Source organism: Eretmochelys imbricata, chromosome 7 (genome assembly GCF_965152235.1).
Source record: "Eretmochelys imbricata isolate rEreImb1 chromosome 7, rEreImb1.hap1, whole genome shotgun sequence".
NCBI classification, from domain to species: domain Eukaryota; kingdom Metazoa; phylum Chordata; order Testudines; family Cheloniidae; genus Eretmochelys; species Eretmochelys imbricata.
Window position 1 is genome coordinate 116910355 of NC_135578.1, and position 15628 is coordinate 116925982.

Sequence of the window (15628 nt, forward strand, 5' to 3'; positions counted from 1 at the left end):
CCCAGCACATGTTGTTCATTTTAAGAACACTTTCACTGCAGATTTCACAAAAGGCAAAGAAGGTAACAATGTGAGATTTCTAAAGATAGCTACAGCACACGACCCAAGGTTGAAGAATCTGAAGTGCCTTCCAAAATCTGAGAGGGACGAGGTGTGGAGCATGCTTTCAGAAGTCTTAAAAGACCAACACTCTGATGCAGAAGCTAAAGACCGAACCACCAAAAAAGAAAGATCAATCTTCTGCTGGTGGCACCTGACTCAGCTAATGAAAATGAACATGTGTCGGTCCACACTGCTTTGGATTGTTATCAAGCAGAACTCATCATCAGCATGGACGCATGTCCCTTGGAATGGTGGCTGAAGCATGAAAGGACATACGAATCTTTAGCGCATCTGGCATGTAAATATCTTGTGATGCTGGCTATAACAGTGCCATGCAAATGCCTGTTCTCACTTTCAGATGTCATTGTAAACAAGAAGTGGGCAGCATTATCTCCTGCAAATGTAAACAAACTTGTTTGTCTAAGCGATTGGCTGAACAATAAGTAGGACTTGCAGGTTCTAAAATTTTACATTGTTTTATTTTTGAATACAGTTTTTTGATACACAATTCTACATTTGGAAGTTCAACTCTCATGATAAAGAGATTGCACTACAGTACTTGTATTAGGAGGACTGAAAAATACTATTTCTTTAGTTTTTTACTGTGAAAATATTTGTAATAAAAAATAAATATAAAGCGAGCACTGTACACTTTGTATTCTGTGTTGTAACTGAAATCAATATATTTGAAAATGTAGAAAACATCCAAAAATATTTAAATAAATGGTATTCTATTTTTTTTAATCGTGCAATTAATCGCAATTAATTTTTTTAATTGCTTGACAGTCCTAGTATAAATTAAACCCTAGTCCTGACCCAGATATCACCTGAGGTGTCCAAGATATTCCTATGCCCCAACTAGGCTTCCCTGGAAGAGGAGTTTCAGTGAAGTAGGGAAAAAAAAATCCCACTTTTTGTGTGTGTTTTTGTTCAAAGAACTCAGCTTCATCTAGGAATGAATGGTACCTAACATAGGTACCTAACATAGATCTGGTACCTAACATAGATCTGAAGATACCATTGATTTAGTCTGGAACCGTGCCTCCTATGCCACGGAGACCTACTCTACACAGTACTAGGGGATAAGGAGAGAAGACTATTCTGGAGACAATCTCGCCTTAACGGCTTCAATAGATCCTACCTAAAGGGGGGGGTTGACAGGATCGGCGCTGACGATTATTCTGTGTCCTCTCACATCCTCTAAAGAGGATTGACTCTTAGTGTTGTGGCCACACAGATATAATGTAAATGATCAATCCAACAGGCCCAGATCTGAGGATGCCCTCTCCTATTCAAGACCCCACTTGGCAGTTAAAAGGAAAGACCCATCCCATCCCCAAGATCGGTGTTTGTGTCAGCTAGATTTCGGGGGTGGGGTTGGCACTGGAGTACATCATATTTTTGATGCAGCAGTGTATTATTGGTCTTTTAGGTCATTTGAATTTGATTTTTCAGATTAATTTTTATGCATTATAGAAAGAGTGTCTAAGCACATGCAAAGATCTTGCCTTTGCAGGGAGACAGAATCTAGTTGGCCTTTTCCATCTTTTATTTTGATGACTACAGTTAAAGTGGACAAAACCCCACAACTCTATATTTCAAAAGTCACTAGGAGTTAGTCAATCCCAATGTCATAGCAAGTAACAAATGAAATAAATAGGCATAGCCAAACTCCACACACAGAATGTTTTACTTATACCAGACCATATCATATTTGCTTTTAAATTGTGTTTTAGTTTAATTGTCCTTTTATTGTCAGATTCATACAAGAGAATTGTTCAGATAAAAATTAGCAATTAACTAACCTGCTATATTAAATTATTATAAGTTATTCCTTTCTAAACTTAACTTCAAATTTCAAGTCTCAATATTACAGTTTTAGGGGCTGCTCCTGCTCCCACTGAAGCTGAGAGAGTTTTGACACTGACTTCAGTGGAAGGAGAACTGGGTCCGTGTTTACAAGAATTAATACACCTGCTTTGTCCCCCAACACTCCTGCCATCAGCTGTCAGTTTGAGTCTAGCACAGATGCTTTGAGGGGGTCATGGTAAAGCTGCTTTGCTAATGGCAGGGACTGACCTTTTGGAAACATACAATAATCCAAATGAACTTGATTGCTGAGCCTTTTAAATAAAAGTACTATTTTAAATTTTCTATTGTTGAGACATATCAATTAACAACAATAATAAATTAGTTTCCAGAGTGAAATGAATCTTTCAGGTATATTGTAAATTTTTTTTTTCTTATTATTTTGTGTGTCTAACATACTACTGAAAAGCCTTAGCTAACCCCCTTGGAAATTCATTCAGACAGACACGCCTTATGATGCACAAAGCTTTCAATGCAGATTGTAAGATCTGAGATTTTTCATATTTTTTCCTGATATAAGATGTATGTGTGTTTGTTCCTCTCCTCTAATTCCACCCTAGACCTTCTCCAATCTGTCCGCCATCCCTTGCACTCCACTGAAATTGCTCTCACCAAGTCTCTTATGACCACTCCCTAGCCAAATCTTCACAACCAGTACTCCATCCTCATTGAACTCTCAAGCTGCCACTGACATTGTCAACCAGCCTAATCTTGTTCTCCCCGGGGCTTCTGTGACTCTCTCCTCTCTTGGTTCTCCTCCTACCTTCCTAATTTCTCATTCCCACTCCCACTTTCCAGGGGGGTTTCACAGGGCTCTGTCCTTGGTCCCTGTAAAGGATTGAGGCCTATTTTCTAGTGCCCTCCTCCTACCAGATAAAGGTTTGATCTTGCTGAGCCAGCTCACTCCCTAGGGGACTTCCGTCTGAGCTCTCACAAAATCCAGGGAAGCAGTTTCCAGCAGGGTTATTTGTTTTATTTTAAACCTTCTTAACAAAAACACCACCACTCATATCCATTCAGACTGGTGCTGCAGAGATTATTTTCCTAGCTTGTGGCTTTAAACGTATCATCGCCTCTCTTTCAATTCCTCCTCTGGGTCCCCCTTCTCTACTCAAACATAAGCTACTTGTACTCACCTTCAAGGCTCTTTAGACACTATTCCACCCGACTGATCACCTCTCATTCACTAATTGAGGGGTCAGCTCCTGCCTCCAGTCAGTCTCCATTGCCCATGGGTTAAAATTTCAAACAAGCACCTCTGTACTTTCTCCCATGCTTCACCTTACAACTGGGAGCAGCTCTCCATAAATACCCACTAAACTACCTCAAATCCCTCCTCTGCTGTGATGTCTTAAAAAAAACCCCAAAAACCCAAAACCCCCAAACTTGATAATTATTAGGCTGGTGGTGTACTGAAACAACGGCCTAGCATGCTGATCAATACTGACTCATCGTTTCCTTGTACTCCCATCAGTTTGTCTGTATCCATCGGTTGTCTTTTGTCTTAGACTGTAAGCTCTTTGCAACAGGACTGTCTTTTGTTGTGTGTTTGTACAGCGCCTAGCACAATGGGGTTCTGGTCCATGATTAGAGCTCCTTGGTGAGACCACAATACAAATAATAAACCAATAGTAATAATAATACTTAGAATATTTAAGTATGAGTGTTGTTTAGATTAATTCCTGTCGATGTAGTGCCCTTTCATTATCGTTAGTAATAGCACTTCAGTTAATGACAGACATATTCTGGTTTAACTTGTGGTTTGTTTGACTGGGGAATCTTTAAACATATTCTGACTGTTAGCTGCCCTAATTAAATAGGACAGAATGACTATTACAAATAAATCTGTCAAAGAAATATGACACCAATAGAGTGTAATATTTCAGCTGCTTTGGAATTATTCTCTGAAATGTTTCTTCTCTTTTGGATATGTTTATTACTACACTGTAATTCCCTAGCAACTCTCTTCTTTAGGATAGTAAAGAATATCACATTTTAGTATCACCAGCTTCCTCAGTTCAATAAAGAAAATGCCTCCAAGACAAACACATCCAAGAGACCCAACATTAGAAACAGCGTAATGGGATTCAGTACATATGCAGTAAGATGAATATCCTTCTCATTTCTGATTTTGTATATGATATGTTTAATCTACTAATTATAGGAGATTTTTTTTAAAACAACCAACCAAGATTTAATTTTGCCAGAAGCTGGGAATGGGCGACAGGGCATGGATCACTTGATGATTACCTGTTCTGTTCATTCCCTCTGGGGCACCTGGCACTGGCCACTGTCGGAAGACAGGATACTGGGTAAGATGGACCTTTGGTTTGACCCAGTATAGCTGTTCTTATGTTCTCATGTTCTAATTACAATTAAAAATCTCAACCACTTCATATATAGTTAATTATTTCAGAATAGCTTCCAAGAAGCATCCATCACAAACTTAACCCCCAACGTTTGGCAGTTTAGACCACTGACCTTCCACTCCTTGCTGCTTGCGCTCAATTGTCTTCTTGTACTCATCCAGTTCCTTTTCTGTAAGATCGCTGAATGGATTGGGAGGGGCTGGTGGTGCATGCTCATCTTCCTCAAACTGCATGGGCTGGAAAAAGAGAAAATCAGACATAGTAAGTAACAGAAAATATTCACAATATCAGTTCCTTCCTTTCCCCAAGGTTTGGGGACAACAGACCTACAAGTAAGAGAGCTTTATGGATGGAAGGAATACAAAAAAATAATCAAATGGGAATTACCTCAATTAATAAGCATTTGCTTCCAAGCATATTATAAACATCTGCTTATTTAAATACTGTGGGTTGGGTATTAAATTCAAATAATCAGAACATTTACGTGTGGTGACTTACTTCAAGAAACTACTAGGTGAGACTTCCTGTGACTGACCTATTGCTGTTGATTGGCAACAGGCATTTATTGCTTGTTTATTTTATAAGATCTCAGATTAGCCACCAAGGTGCCAATTTATTAAAGCACTTAAAGCATATACATAAGTGCTTTGGTGAATTGTGGTCCAAATATCTAAGTTCTTTTGAAAATGCCATTTTGTCCATTTCAATCAATGGATTGATCTAAAGTCTCATGATAATTCATTTTTATAAAAGTGAATTTTAATGCTTGAGAAAAATGCCTGATTGATAGTGACTGGATGCGAAGGGTGGGATTTTCAAAAATGCCAAGTGACTCAAGACTATAAATGGCACTGACTTTCAGGAACTTGTACTCCTCGATCATGTATGCACGTTTGAAAATCTCACGCAAAATTCTAATTTACAGAATACCTATAGACAATGAACCATTGTGAGCTTCCTTCTTCCTTTCTCACCACGGTGCCCAAGCTCTCTTCTGTAGGGTCCAGCCCTAAGAGTGATAACTCTTTATCTAGTTAATATTTGCTCATTCTGCTGAGAATTCTAACAAAAGCACCACTGAAATGGGGACCTCTCTCTACACAGAGAGCTTAATCAAGACTAAGCCCTGGTCTACACTAGGACTTTAGGTCGAATTTAGCAGTGTTAAATTGAGGTAAACCTGCACCCGTCCACACGATGAAGCCCTTTATTTCGACTTAAAGGGCTCTTAAAATCGATTTCCTTACTCTACCCCTGACAAGTGGATTAGCGCTTAAATTGGCCTTGCCGGGTCGAATTTGGGGTACTGTGGACACAATTCGACGGTATTGGCCTCCGGGAGCTATCCCAGAGTGCTCCATTGTGACCGCTCTGGACAGCACTCTCAACTCAGATGCACTGGCCAGGTAGACAGGAAAAGAACCGCAAACTGAATCTCATTTCCTGTTTGGCCAGCATGGCAAGCTGCAGGTGATCATGCAGAGCTCATCAGCAGAGGTGACCATGCTGGAGTCCCAGAATCGCAAAAGAGCTCCAGCATGGACTGAACGGGAGGTACGGGATCTGATCGCTGTATGGGGAGAGGAATCCGTGCTATCAGAACTACGTTCCAGTTTTCGAAATGCCAAAACCTTTGTCAAAATCTCCCAGGGCATGAAGGACAGAGGCCATAACAGGGACCCGAAGCAGTGCCGCGTGAAACTTAAGGAGCTGAGGCAAGCCTACCAGAAAACCAGAGAGGCGAACGGCCGCTCCGGGTCAGAGCCCCAAACATGCCACTTCTATGATGAGCTGCATGCCATTTTAGGGGGGTCAGCTATCACTACCCCAGCCGTGTTGTTTGACTCCTTCAATGGAGATGGAGGCAACACGGAAGCAGGTTTTGGGGACGAAGATGATGACGACGACGATGAGATTGTAGATAGCTCACAGCAAGCAAGCAGAGAAACCGGTTTTCCCGACAGCCAGGAACTGTTTCTCACCCTGGACCTGGAGCCAGTACCCCCCGAACCCACCCAAGGCTGCCTCCTGGACCCGGCAGGCGGAGAAGGGACCTCCGGTGAGTGTACCTTTTAAAATACTATACATGGTTTAAAAGCAAGCATGTGAAAGGATTAATTTGCCCCGGCATTTGCGGCTCCCTGGATGTACTCCCAAAGCCTTTGCAAAAGGTTTCTGGGGAGGGCAGCCTTATTGCGTCCTTCATGGTAGGACACTTTACCACTCCAGGCCAGTAACACGTACTCGGGGAATCATTGTACAACAAAGCATTGCAGTGTATGTTTGCTGGCGTTCAAACAACATCCGTTCTTTATCTCTCTGTGTTATCCTCAGGACAGTGAGATATCATTCATGGTCACCTGGTTGAAATAGGGTGCTTTTCTTCAGGGGACACTCAGAGGAGCCCATTCCTGCTGGGCTGTTTGCCTGTGGCTGAACAGAAATGTTCCCCGCTGTTAGCCACGGGGAGGGGGGAGGATTGAGGGGGTAGCCACGCGGTGGGGGGAGGCAAAATGCGACCTTGTAACGAAAGCACATGTGCTATGTATGTAATGTTAACAGCAAGATTTACCCTGAAAGACTGTAGCCACTGTTTTATAAAATGTGTCTTTTTAAATACCGCTGTCCCTTTTTTTTTCCCTCCACCAGCTGCATGCGTTTCAATGATCACAGGATCTTCTCCTTCCCAGAGGCTAGTGAAGATTAGAAAGAAAAAAAAACGCACTTGTGATGAAATGTTCTCTGAGCTCATGCTGTCCTCCCACACTGACAGAGCACAGACGAATACGTGGAGGCAAATAATGTCAGAGTGCAGGAAAGCACAAAATGACCAGGAGGAGAGGTGGAGGGCTGAAGAGAGTAAGTGGCGGGCTGAAGAGAGGGCTGAAGCTCAAATGGGGCGGCAGCGTGATGAGAGGAGGTAGGATTCAATGCTGAGGCTGCTGGAGGATCAAACCAGTATGCTCCAGTGTATGGCTGAACTGCAGCAAAGGCAGCTGGAGCACAGACTGCCACTACAGCCCCTGTGTAACCAACCGCCCACCTCCCTGCGCCCATGTCTGCCCAGGCGCTCCTGGCCGACGTGGCCAGGAGCACCTCGGACATGACGATGACGGCTACCAGTCGTATTGTACCATCTGCTGCCACAAGGCAATGGGTTGCTGCTACTGTGTAGCAATGCAGTACCGCGTCTGCCAACACCCAGGAGACATACGGTGACGGTTACCTGAGCGGGCTCCATGCTTGCTGTGGTATGGCGTCTGCACAGGTAATTCAGGAAAAAAGGCGCGAAACGATTGTCTGCCCTTGCTTTCACGGAGGGAGGGAGGGAGGGAACGGGGGCTTGACGATATGTACCCAGAACCACCCGCGACAATGTTTTAGCCCCATCAGAGTGCTCCATTGTGACTGCTCTGGACAGCACTCTCAACTCAGATGCACGATTGTTTGCCGTTGCTCTGATGCAGGCAGGGGCAACTGACGACACGGCTTACAGGGTTGGCTTCAGGGAGCTAAAATCAACAAAGGGGGTGGCTTTACATCAAGGAGTATTTCAGGCAGGACTTCACGGAGGGTTCCAATAAGAAATGGGGCACCTAAGTTATTGTTCTTATTGGAACAAGGAGGTAAGTCTGGCCTCTGATTGATACATGGCTAGATTTACCTTGCTGCACCTTCTCTGTGAGTGACTGCAGTGTGACCTAGAGGAACGAGTCCCCTAGATGGGGGAGGAGGGGGAAGCAAATGAGTACAAAACAAATCTGGTCTATTTCTTGTTTGATACACTCCATCTATCTTTTACATCTTTGGCTGGCAGAAGGACTGCATGCCATCCACATCTCAGGGCTGCTCGGCAGAAGATGGTACAATATGACTGCTAGCCATCCTCATCTCTTGCCTGCCCGGCAGAAGATGATGCAATAGGACTGCTAGCAACCCATATCGCCTGCCTGCTCACCATAAGATGGTTCAATAGGACTGACTGCAGGACTAAAGAGAATGACCTGGTCAAGTCACTCCAAATTTAGTCCCTGCACCCATGTCTGCCCAGGAGCACCTCGGACATGACGATGACGGCTACCAGTCCTATTGCACCGTCTGCTGCCACAAGGCAATGGGTTGCTGCTACTGTGTAGCAATGCAGTTCCGCATCTGCCAGCACCCAGGAGACATATGGTGACAGTGAGCTGAGCGGGCTCCATGCTTGCCGTGGTATGGCGTCTGCACAGGTAACTCAGGAAAAAAGGTGCAAAATGATTGTCTGCCCTTGCTTTCACGGAGGGAGGGAGGGAGGGAACGGGGGCCTGACGATATGTACCCAGAACCACCCGCGACAATGTTTTAGCCCCATCAGGCATAGGGATCTCAACCCAGAATTCCAATGGGCAGCGGAGACTGCGGGAACTGTGGGATAGCTACCCACAGTGCAACGCTCCGGAAGTCGACTCTAGCCTCAGTACTGCGGAAGCACTCCGCCGAGTTAATGCACTTAATGCACTTAGAGCTTTTTCTGTGGGGGGACACACACTCGAATATATAAAACCGATTTCTAAAAAACCGACTTCTATAAATTTGACCTAATTTCGTAGTGTAGACATACTCTAACTTATTTTACACTGGCCACTTGACAGTGATCAAAATAGCAGGATTTCACTATCAACCCAAGCTAGATTTACATCAGTAATTTACAGTAATATGGAGTCTCAGTTATTCAGTCCTCGCTTATTACAATTCCTACAATAAGAAGTGTATAATTCCTCCATCTACACTTCAATATAATATATTCTTTCAGTTTTTGATTGTTCTACAGCAAGCAAAGTACTCTCAAGTTCAATTTTATGAAATAAGAGATGGAGAAATTGAATGGTTGTTTTGTTCTGAAAACAGTGTCCAAGTCAATAAGATGACATTCACTTACACTACATAACAAAAGAAAAAAATGGAGTACCATTTCAAGAGTATAGGGAACAAAAGTGAGGAAATGAGCATAACCCCAACCATTGTGGGACAGCTGCACTCTCAGAAAATAATGACAGGAGATCACTGTCAGAATAAGAGGATTTTCCATGTTTATCTTCCAAGGCATGCAGAATTATGCATAATTAGGGCCATCTGTATAATTCAGAAATAAATACAATTATGCTAAAGAAAAATCAGAGGTATGTGTGCAAGGAGGTAAGAAATTAGCACCACAGAACTGGAAGTCCTTCTTGCTCCTAAACATGGTCAATTGATACATGGTTCTAAGTTAATTATCCAATTTACAAATGCATTACTATAGATAGTGGACAGAAGTAATACCTGATTTTATTGACAAAGTTCATCTCATTGGTGAAAGAACTGGTTAAGGACTATTTAGAAAAGCTGGAAATGCCCAAGTTCATGGGTCCGGATCTAATGCATCTGAGGATGTTGGCTGATGTGATTGCAGAGCCATTGGCCATTACCTCTGAAAACTCATGATGATCGGGGGAGGTCCCAGACGGTTGAAAAAAGGCAAATATAGTGCCCATCTTTAAAAAAGGGAAGAAGGAGAATCCGGGGAACTACAGACCGGTCAGCCTCACCTCAGTCCCTTGAAAAATCATGGAGCAGGTCCTCAAGGAATCCATTTTGAAGCACTTGGAGGAGAGGAAGGTGATCAGGAACAGTCAACATGGATTCATCAAGGGAAAATCATGCCTGACCAACCTCTCTGGCCTGTTGGTTAACAGCATAGTGGGCTGTAAACGTGTGCACTGAAGACCAGGTGGCTGCTTTGCAGATCTCCTGGATGGGGACCTGAGCCAGAAAGGCAGCTGAAGATGCCTGCACTCCGGTTGAATGGGCCGCAATCGCTGGCGCTGGGACCTTGGCCAGCTCGTAGCACGTATGAATGCAGTCTGTGATCCAGGACAATATGCGTTGCGCCGAGACAGGAAGGCCCTTCATTCTGTCAGCTATGGCAACGAACAACTGGGTTGATTTGTGAAAAGGTTTTGTGCGCTCTATGTAGAACTCTGAGAAAAGGCCCGAGCCCTCGAAGGGGAGGTCTTAGAGGGTGTTCTGGACCTCTGGAGGGAGGCCCGATGCCTGGAGCCACGCTGAGCGTCGCATGACCACCCCCGAAGCAATGGTTCTGGCCGCAGAGTCAGCTGAATCGAGGGAGGCTTGTAGCAAAGTCTTAGCTACCACCTTTCCTTCCTCGAGCAACGCAGCAAACTCAGAGTGCGAGTCCTAGGGCAGGCGATCCTTAAACTTGGATGCAGCCATCCAAGAGTTGAAGTTATGTCTATTAAGGATCGCCTGCTGCTTGGCTATGTGTAGCTGAAGGCCCCCGGAGGAGTAGACTTTTCTACTAATAGGTCCAAACATTTGGCCTCCTTGGCCTTTGGGGCTGAGGCTCGTTGGCCATGTCATTCCTTCTTGTTGACTGCCGAAACGACTAGGGAGTAGGGAATCAGATGGCAGAATAGGAACTCGTAGCCCCTGGAAGGGGCCAAGTATTTCCTTTCTACCTCCTTGACTGTCGGCGTGATTGAGGCCGGGGTCTGCCATATAGTGATGTAGTTCGACTGTATGGTCTTTATGCGAGGGAGGGCGACTCTTGAGGGACCCTTGGGAGCCAGGATGACCACTGTCAGATCCTCCTGCTCAACTGTTTCTTCCACCTGAAGGTCCATATTGAGGGCGATTCTGCGGAGCAGCTCCTGGTGAGCCCTGTGGTCGATTGGTGGCAGTCCTGAGGCTGACATACCCACCACAGCCTCATCTGGGGAAGAGGAGGAAGTGAAGTGCTGTTGGTTGTCCTCATGTAGACCCTCCTGTGTGTCCCCATAGGCCTGGGTCACCACAGGGCCTGACGGGGCTGACACCACTTTAGGTGTCGTACTGCTTGGCACAGGCTCAGGCCTGGCATCGCTGGTTGCTCTTGGGCGTCCGGGGCGGCCTGGGGAGAGTGTTCTCCATTGACCTTGATGCATGTCTGTGTGGCGACCTGGAATGGCGATGCATGGAGTGCCTGGACCTGGAGGCTCTGGATATGGTGCCCTACTGCTGATAGTTAGGCCCATAGGGTCCAGAAGGGCCACTGACCCGGAGGAGGCCACTGTGGCTGCCGTGCCAAGTGGGATTCTCTGCTGGCCACAGACCGACGTCTGCTACAGCTGGAGCAACCGGAGTCGGCCTCGGAGCCGTAGGATGCTGATGGAGAGGACCAGGGCAGTGCCAAACGTTGAGTGGCCGTAGGGTGCCGTGGAGCGGTGTCTGCCTGACTGGGACTGCGAACGGTACTTGGAGTCTTGGGTCCAGGACCGGTGCTTCTCACTCAGAGCTGGTGAGGTTGTTGGTGCCGTGCTCCGGTGCCAGGCGACCGATAGCATTGTGGATCGGCGTATAGTCGCCGCAGGTAAAGCTGGCAGGTTCGCCTCCGGTGCCATAACTTCGCTCTGGGTCATGGGTGCCGGGGAGTAGCGGGATGCCGAGCTTGAACGGGAACAGTGCTGTGAGTGGTGCCAAGATGGTGACCTCAAGCAGCACACCATTGCCGGCTTCCCTCTGGATAGCACCCTCTTTGGTGGTGCCAGAGGCTTCTCCCTGTATGGGAGGGGGTTTGGCACCAACAGCTCAATGAGGTCTTTCGCTGCCTCGAAAGTGTCAGGGGTGGACGGGTGTTCCAGGACCTCCTCCAGACGTTCGTCGGCACTAAAATTGCTGGGTACCGGACTCAATGGGGCCTGCGGTGCCGGAGTCAACAGTGCCAGTTCCAGGCTCGGGCCCGCAATCTGTCTTTGCGTGCTGGGAGCTTCTTTGAGTTGCTTAGCGGCTCTTTGGGGAGAGCACCCTCCTTCCCCTTTCTTGTGATGCTTAGTTGGTGCCGGAAAGGTCGACCAGTGCCAAGGTTGGCTGTGCCATGTCGGTGCCGATGATTTATGGTGCCTGGGCGGTGCCAGATCACGCACAGATGCCAGGGCACTTCGCACCGAGGAAGCTGGGGGATGTGCTAGACGGTCTGGGGCTGGTGGTTGTAATGCGGCCTCCATAAGCAACTGCTTAAGGAGGAAGTCTATTTCTTCCTTGGTGCACAGCTTGAAGGCCTTGGAGATTTTGCAGTGCTCTGCCTGATGAGCCTCTCCCAGATACTGGAGACACGAGTCGTGAGGGTCGCGGTTAGGCATAGACTTGCGGCACGTGGTGCAAGCTTTGAAACCCGGGGCTTGTTGCATGCACCGCAGCCCAAGGCTGGTGCTGGAACTAGCTTCCGGACACCTGAATACAATGGTATTTAACTAACTGATAACTATCTAAGAACAACTCTACCTAGAAGACTGAAAGTCTAAGGGATCACTTGCAAGCGAGAGAGAGAGAGAACGTTCCAGTGCCACCACGGATGGTAAGAAGGAACTGAAGGGGGGTCGGACCAGCAGGGTACTATAGACACCGCCATGAGGGCACCACTCCAGGGGGCTCCTCTGCCGCCCTGACGGGAGCTCCTAAGGGAAACAAGTTCCGACATCCGTGCACACGGCACGCGCGCACCTAATTGGAATGGACGTGAACAATCACTCGAAGAATAACTTGACTTTAGCAAAGCTTTTGATATGGTCTCCTACAGTATTCTTGCCAGCAAGTTAAAAAAGTATGGATTGGATGAATGGTGGATAGAAAGCTGACTAGATTGTTGGGCTCAACGGGTAGTGATCAACGGCTTGATGTCTAGTTGGCAGCCGGCATCAAGCGCAGTGTCCCAGGGGTTAGTCTTGTTCAACATCTTCATTAATGATCTGGATGATGGGATGGATTGCACCCTCATAAATTTTGCGGACGACACTAAGCTGGGGGGAGAGGTAGACACGCTGCTGTAGGGTAGGGACAGGGTCCAGAGTGACCTAGACAAATTGGAGGATTGGGCCAAAAGAAATCTGAGGAGGTTCAACAAGGACAAGTGCAGAGTTCTGCACTTAGGACGGAAGAATCCCAGGCACTGCTACAGGCTGGGGACTGACTGGCTAAGCGGCAGTTCTGCAGAAAAGGACCTGAGGATTACAGTGGATGAGAAGCTGGATATATGAGTCAACAGTGTGCCCTCGTTGTCAAGAAGGCTAATGGCATACTGGGCTGCATTAGTAGGAGCATTGCCAGCAGACCAATGGACATGATTATTCCCCTTTATTCGGCACTGGTGAGGCCACATCTGGAGTACTGCCTCCAGTTTTGAGCCCCCAACTACTGAAAGGATGTGGACAAATTGGAGAGAGTCCAGCAGAGGACAACAAAAATGATTAGGGGGCTGGGGCACATGACTTACGAGGAGAGGCTGAGGGAACTGGGCTTATTTAGTCTGCAGAAGAGAAGAGTGAGGGGGGATTTGATAGCAGCCTTCAACTATCTGAAAGGGGGTTCCAAAGAGGATGGATCTAGACTGTTCTCAGTGGTAGCAGATGACAGAACAAGCAGTAATGGTCTCAAGTTGCAGTGGGGGAGGTTTAGGTAGGATATTAGGAAAAACTTTTTCACTAGGAGGGTGGTGAAGCACTGGAATGCGTTACCTAGGGACGTGGTGGAATCTCCTTCCTTAGAGGTTTTTAAGGCCCGACTTGACAAAGCCCTGGCTGGTATGATTTAGTTGGGGTTGGTCTTGCTTTGAGTAGGGGGTTGGACTAGACGGTCTCCTGAGGTCTCTTCCAACCCTAATCTTCTATGATTCATGAAATTTCTTTACTACAGTTGAATATGATTATGTGAGTCTTACTCATTTTAATCTCACACTCTTTTTGCTATCACAGAAGTTACAGGTGGAAAAGAATGATTAAAATATAAATATACAACACACATACATATACGAAAATAAGAACTAGCAAGAACAAACTAGACATCACACATTTACAAATACTTAATCATATACATTGTTGCAAATAGAATCATAGAATAGAATTACAGAACTGGAAGGGACCTCGAGAGGTCATGTAGTCCAGTCCACTGCACTCATGGCAGGACTAAGTATTATCTAGACCATCCCTGACAGGTGTTTGTCCAGCCTGCTCTTAAAAATCCCTAATGATGGAGATTCCATAAATAGTTTTTATTGTAACTGTATTAAAAATATATATATTGGGAACAACTAAAACAAAATTGAGAGATGACTTCTAGTGTGGCTAATTTTACAGGAATTAGGCCAATGTTGTAATTTATCACATTGCTAATAGCTACAAATATGGTTAGCAGGATAATAAATTACTAATATGTACTACAGCTTTCTATTTCTGGGTCTGACTGGTTTATAAATTTAATTATAAAAAAGTGAAAAGAAAACTACCACCCATAAAACAAAGTCATTGTACCCAGGCTAATGGAGAGCTACGCATCTATGCTGTTTTGATCAAGTGAAAAGTGACCATGCAAAAAAAAAAAAATAGCTGCTCGCACTATCTATGCACTTGGTTAGAATACAAGTGTATCTAATGTTAGTTTTCCATCTCACTGTTTATGTAGATCATGTGAGCTCTCAAAAGCCGCATCAGTAAAATTATTCACTCCCTGAGGAGGAGATTTGGACCTATTTCTGCAAAAGAGTCCTCCAGTCTGGATCCTGGCCTGCTGCACTTCGCTGCCACACTGCTGACAGGTAGCCCCTCCAGCTAGACTGGTTACTAGTGTTGAGCTTCTGACAGGTACGTATGAGTAGCAAGGATATGAAGGGGTCCCATATCCAAAGAGAAGGCAGTAAGAAGTTGAACACCAAATGGATACTGCTGCGGAAGGGGCATATGTTCCCCACAGATATCTTTGCTTCCCCATTTTTCTACAGGGCAGCCAAGAAATCTGCGCAAGGTATGAATTCTACACTCCCCACAGGGCGCAGAATTCCCCTAGGAGTAAAGGGGGTTATTCTTTGTCATCAAGAGTAAACTGATTAGCCCTGTAAAGTAAATGAATTGAGAGAGGAAAAAGAACAAGATGTTGAAGCTTTCTACCATTCAGAACTTCCCCGTGAAATTAGTTTGAGTTCATAAGGACATAGGAATTGCCAAACATTCCGTGTAGTCCAATATTCTCTCTCTGACAGGGTCCAACACCAGATGCTTCAGAGGAAGGTTGAAGAAACCCTAAAGTAGGCCAAAGACGGGCAATATATCTGTGATGGGGTGCCCAGGGTGCAACTTGAACTGTGGGACCACTGAGCTCTGTGTCCCCCAAACCTGGGGTATCCCTCTCATTCTGTGATGCTGTTGCCAAGCTACAAACCTCTGACAGGTTCTGCATTTACACAGACATCCACAGGCAGTGACACACCTGATTGAGTTACATGA

At 45.7% G+C, this 15628-nt stretch overlaps 1 protein-coding gene across 13 annotated transcripts in view; it reads right to left on the reverse strand.

The window, feature by feature from the left end:
- Window positions 1-15628, reverse strand: part of ADD3 (adducin 3) — a 184665-nt gene that overhangs the window by 10926 nt on the left and 158111 nt on the right. For all 13 annotated transcript variants that reach the window (XM_077823188.1, XM_077823195.1, XM_077823187.1 and 10 more), the window contains one exon: window positions 4453-4576. In XM_077823188.1, the coding sequence (XP_077679314.1) occupies window positions 4453-4576 (124 nt within the window). The remainder of the gene's footprint in view (window positions 1-4452; window positions 4577-15628) is intronic.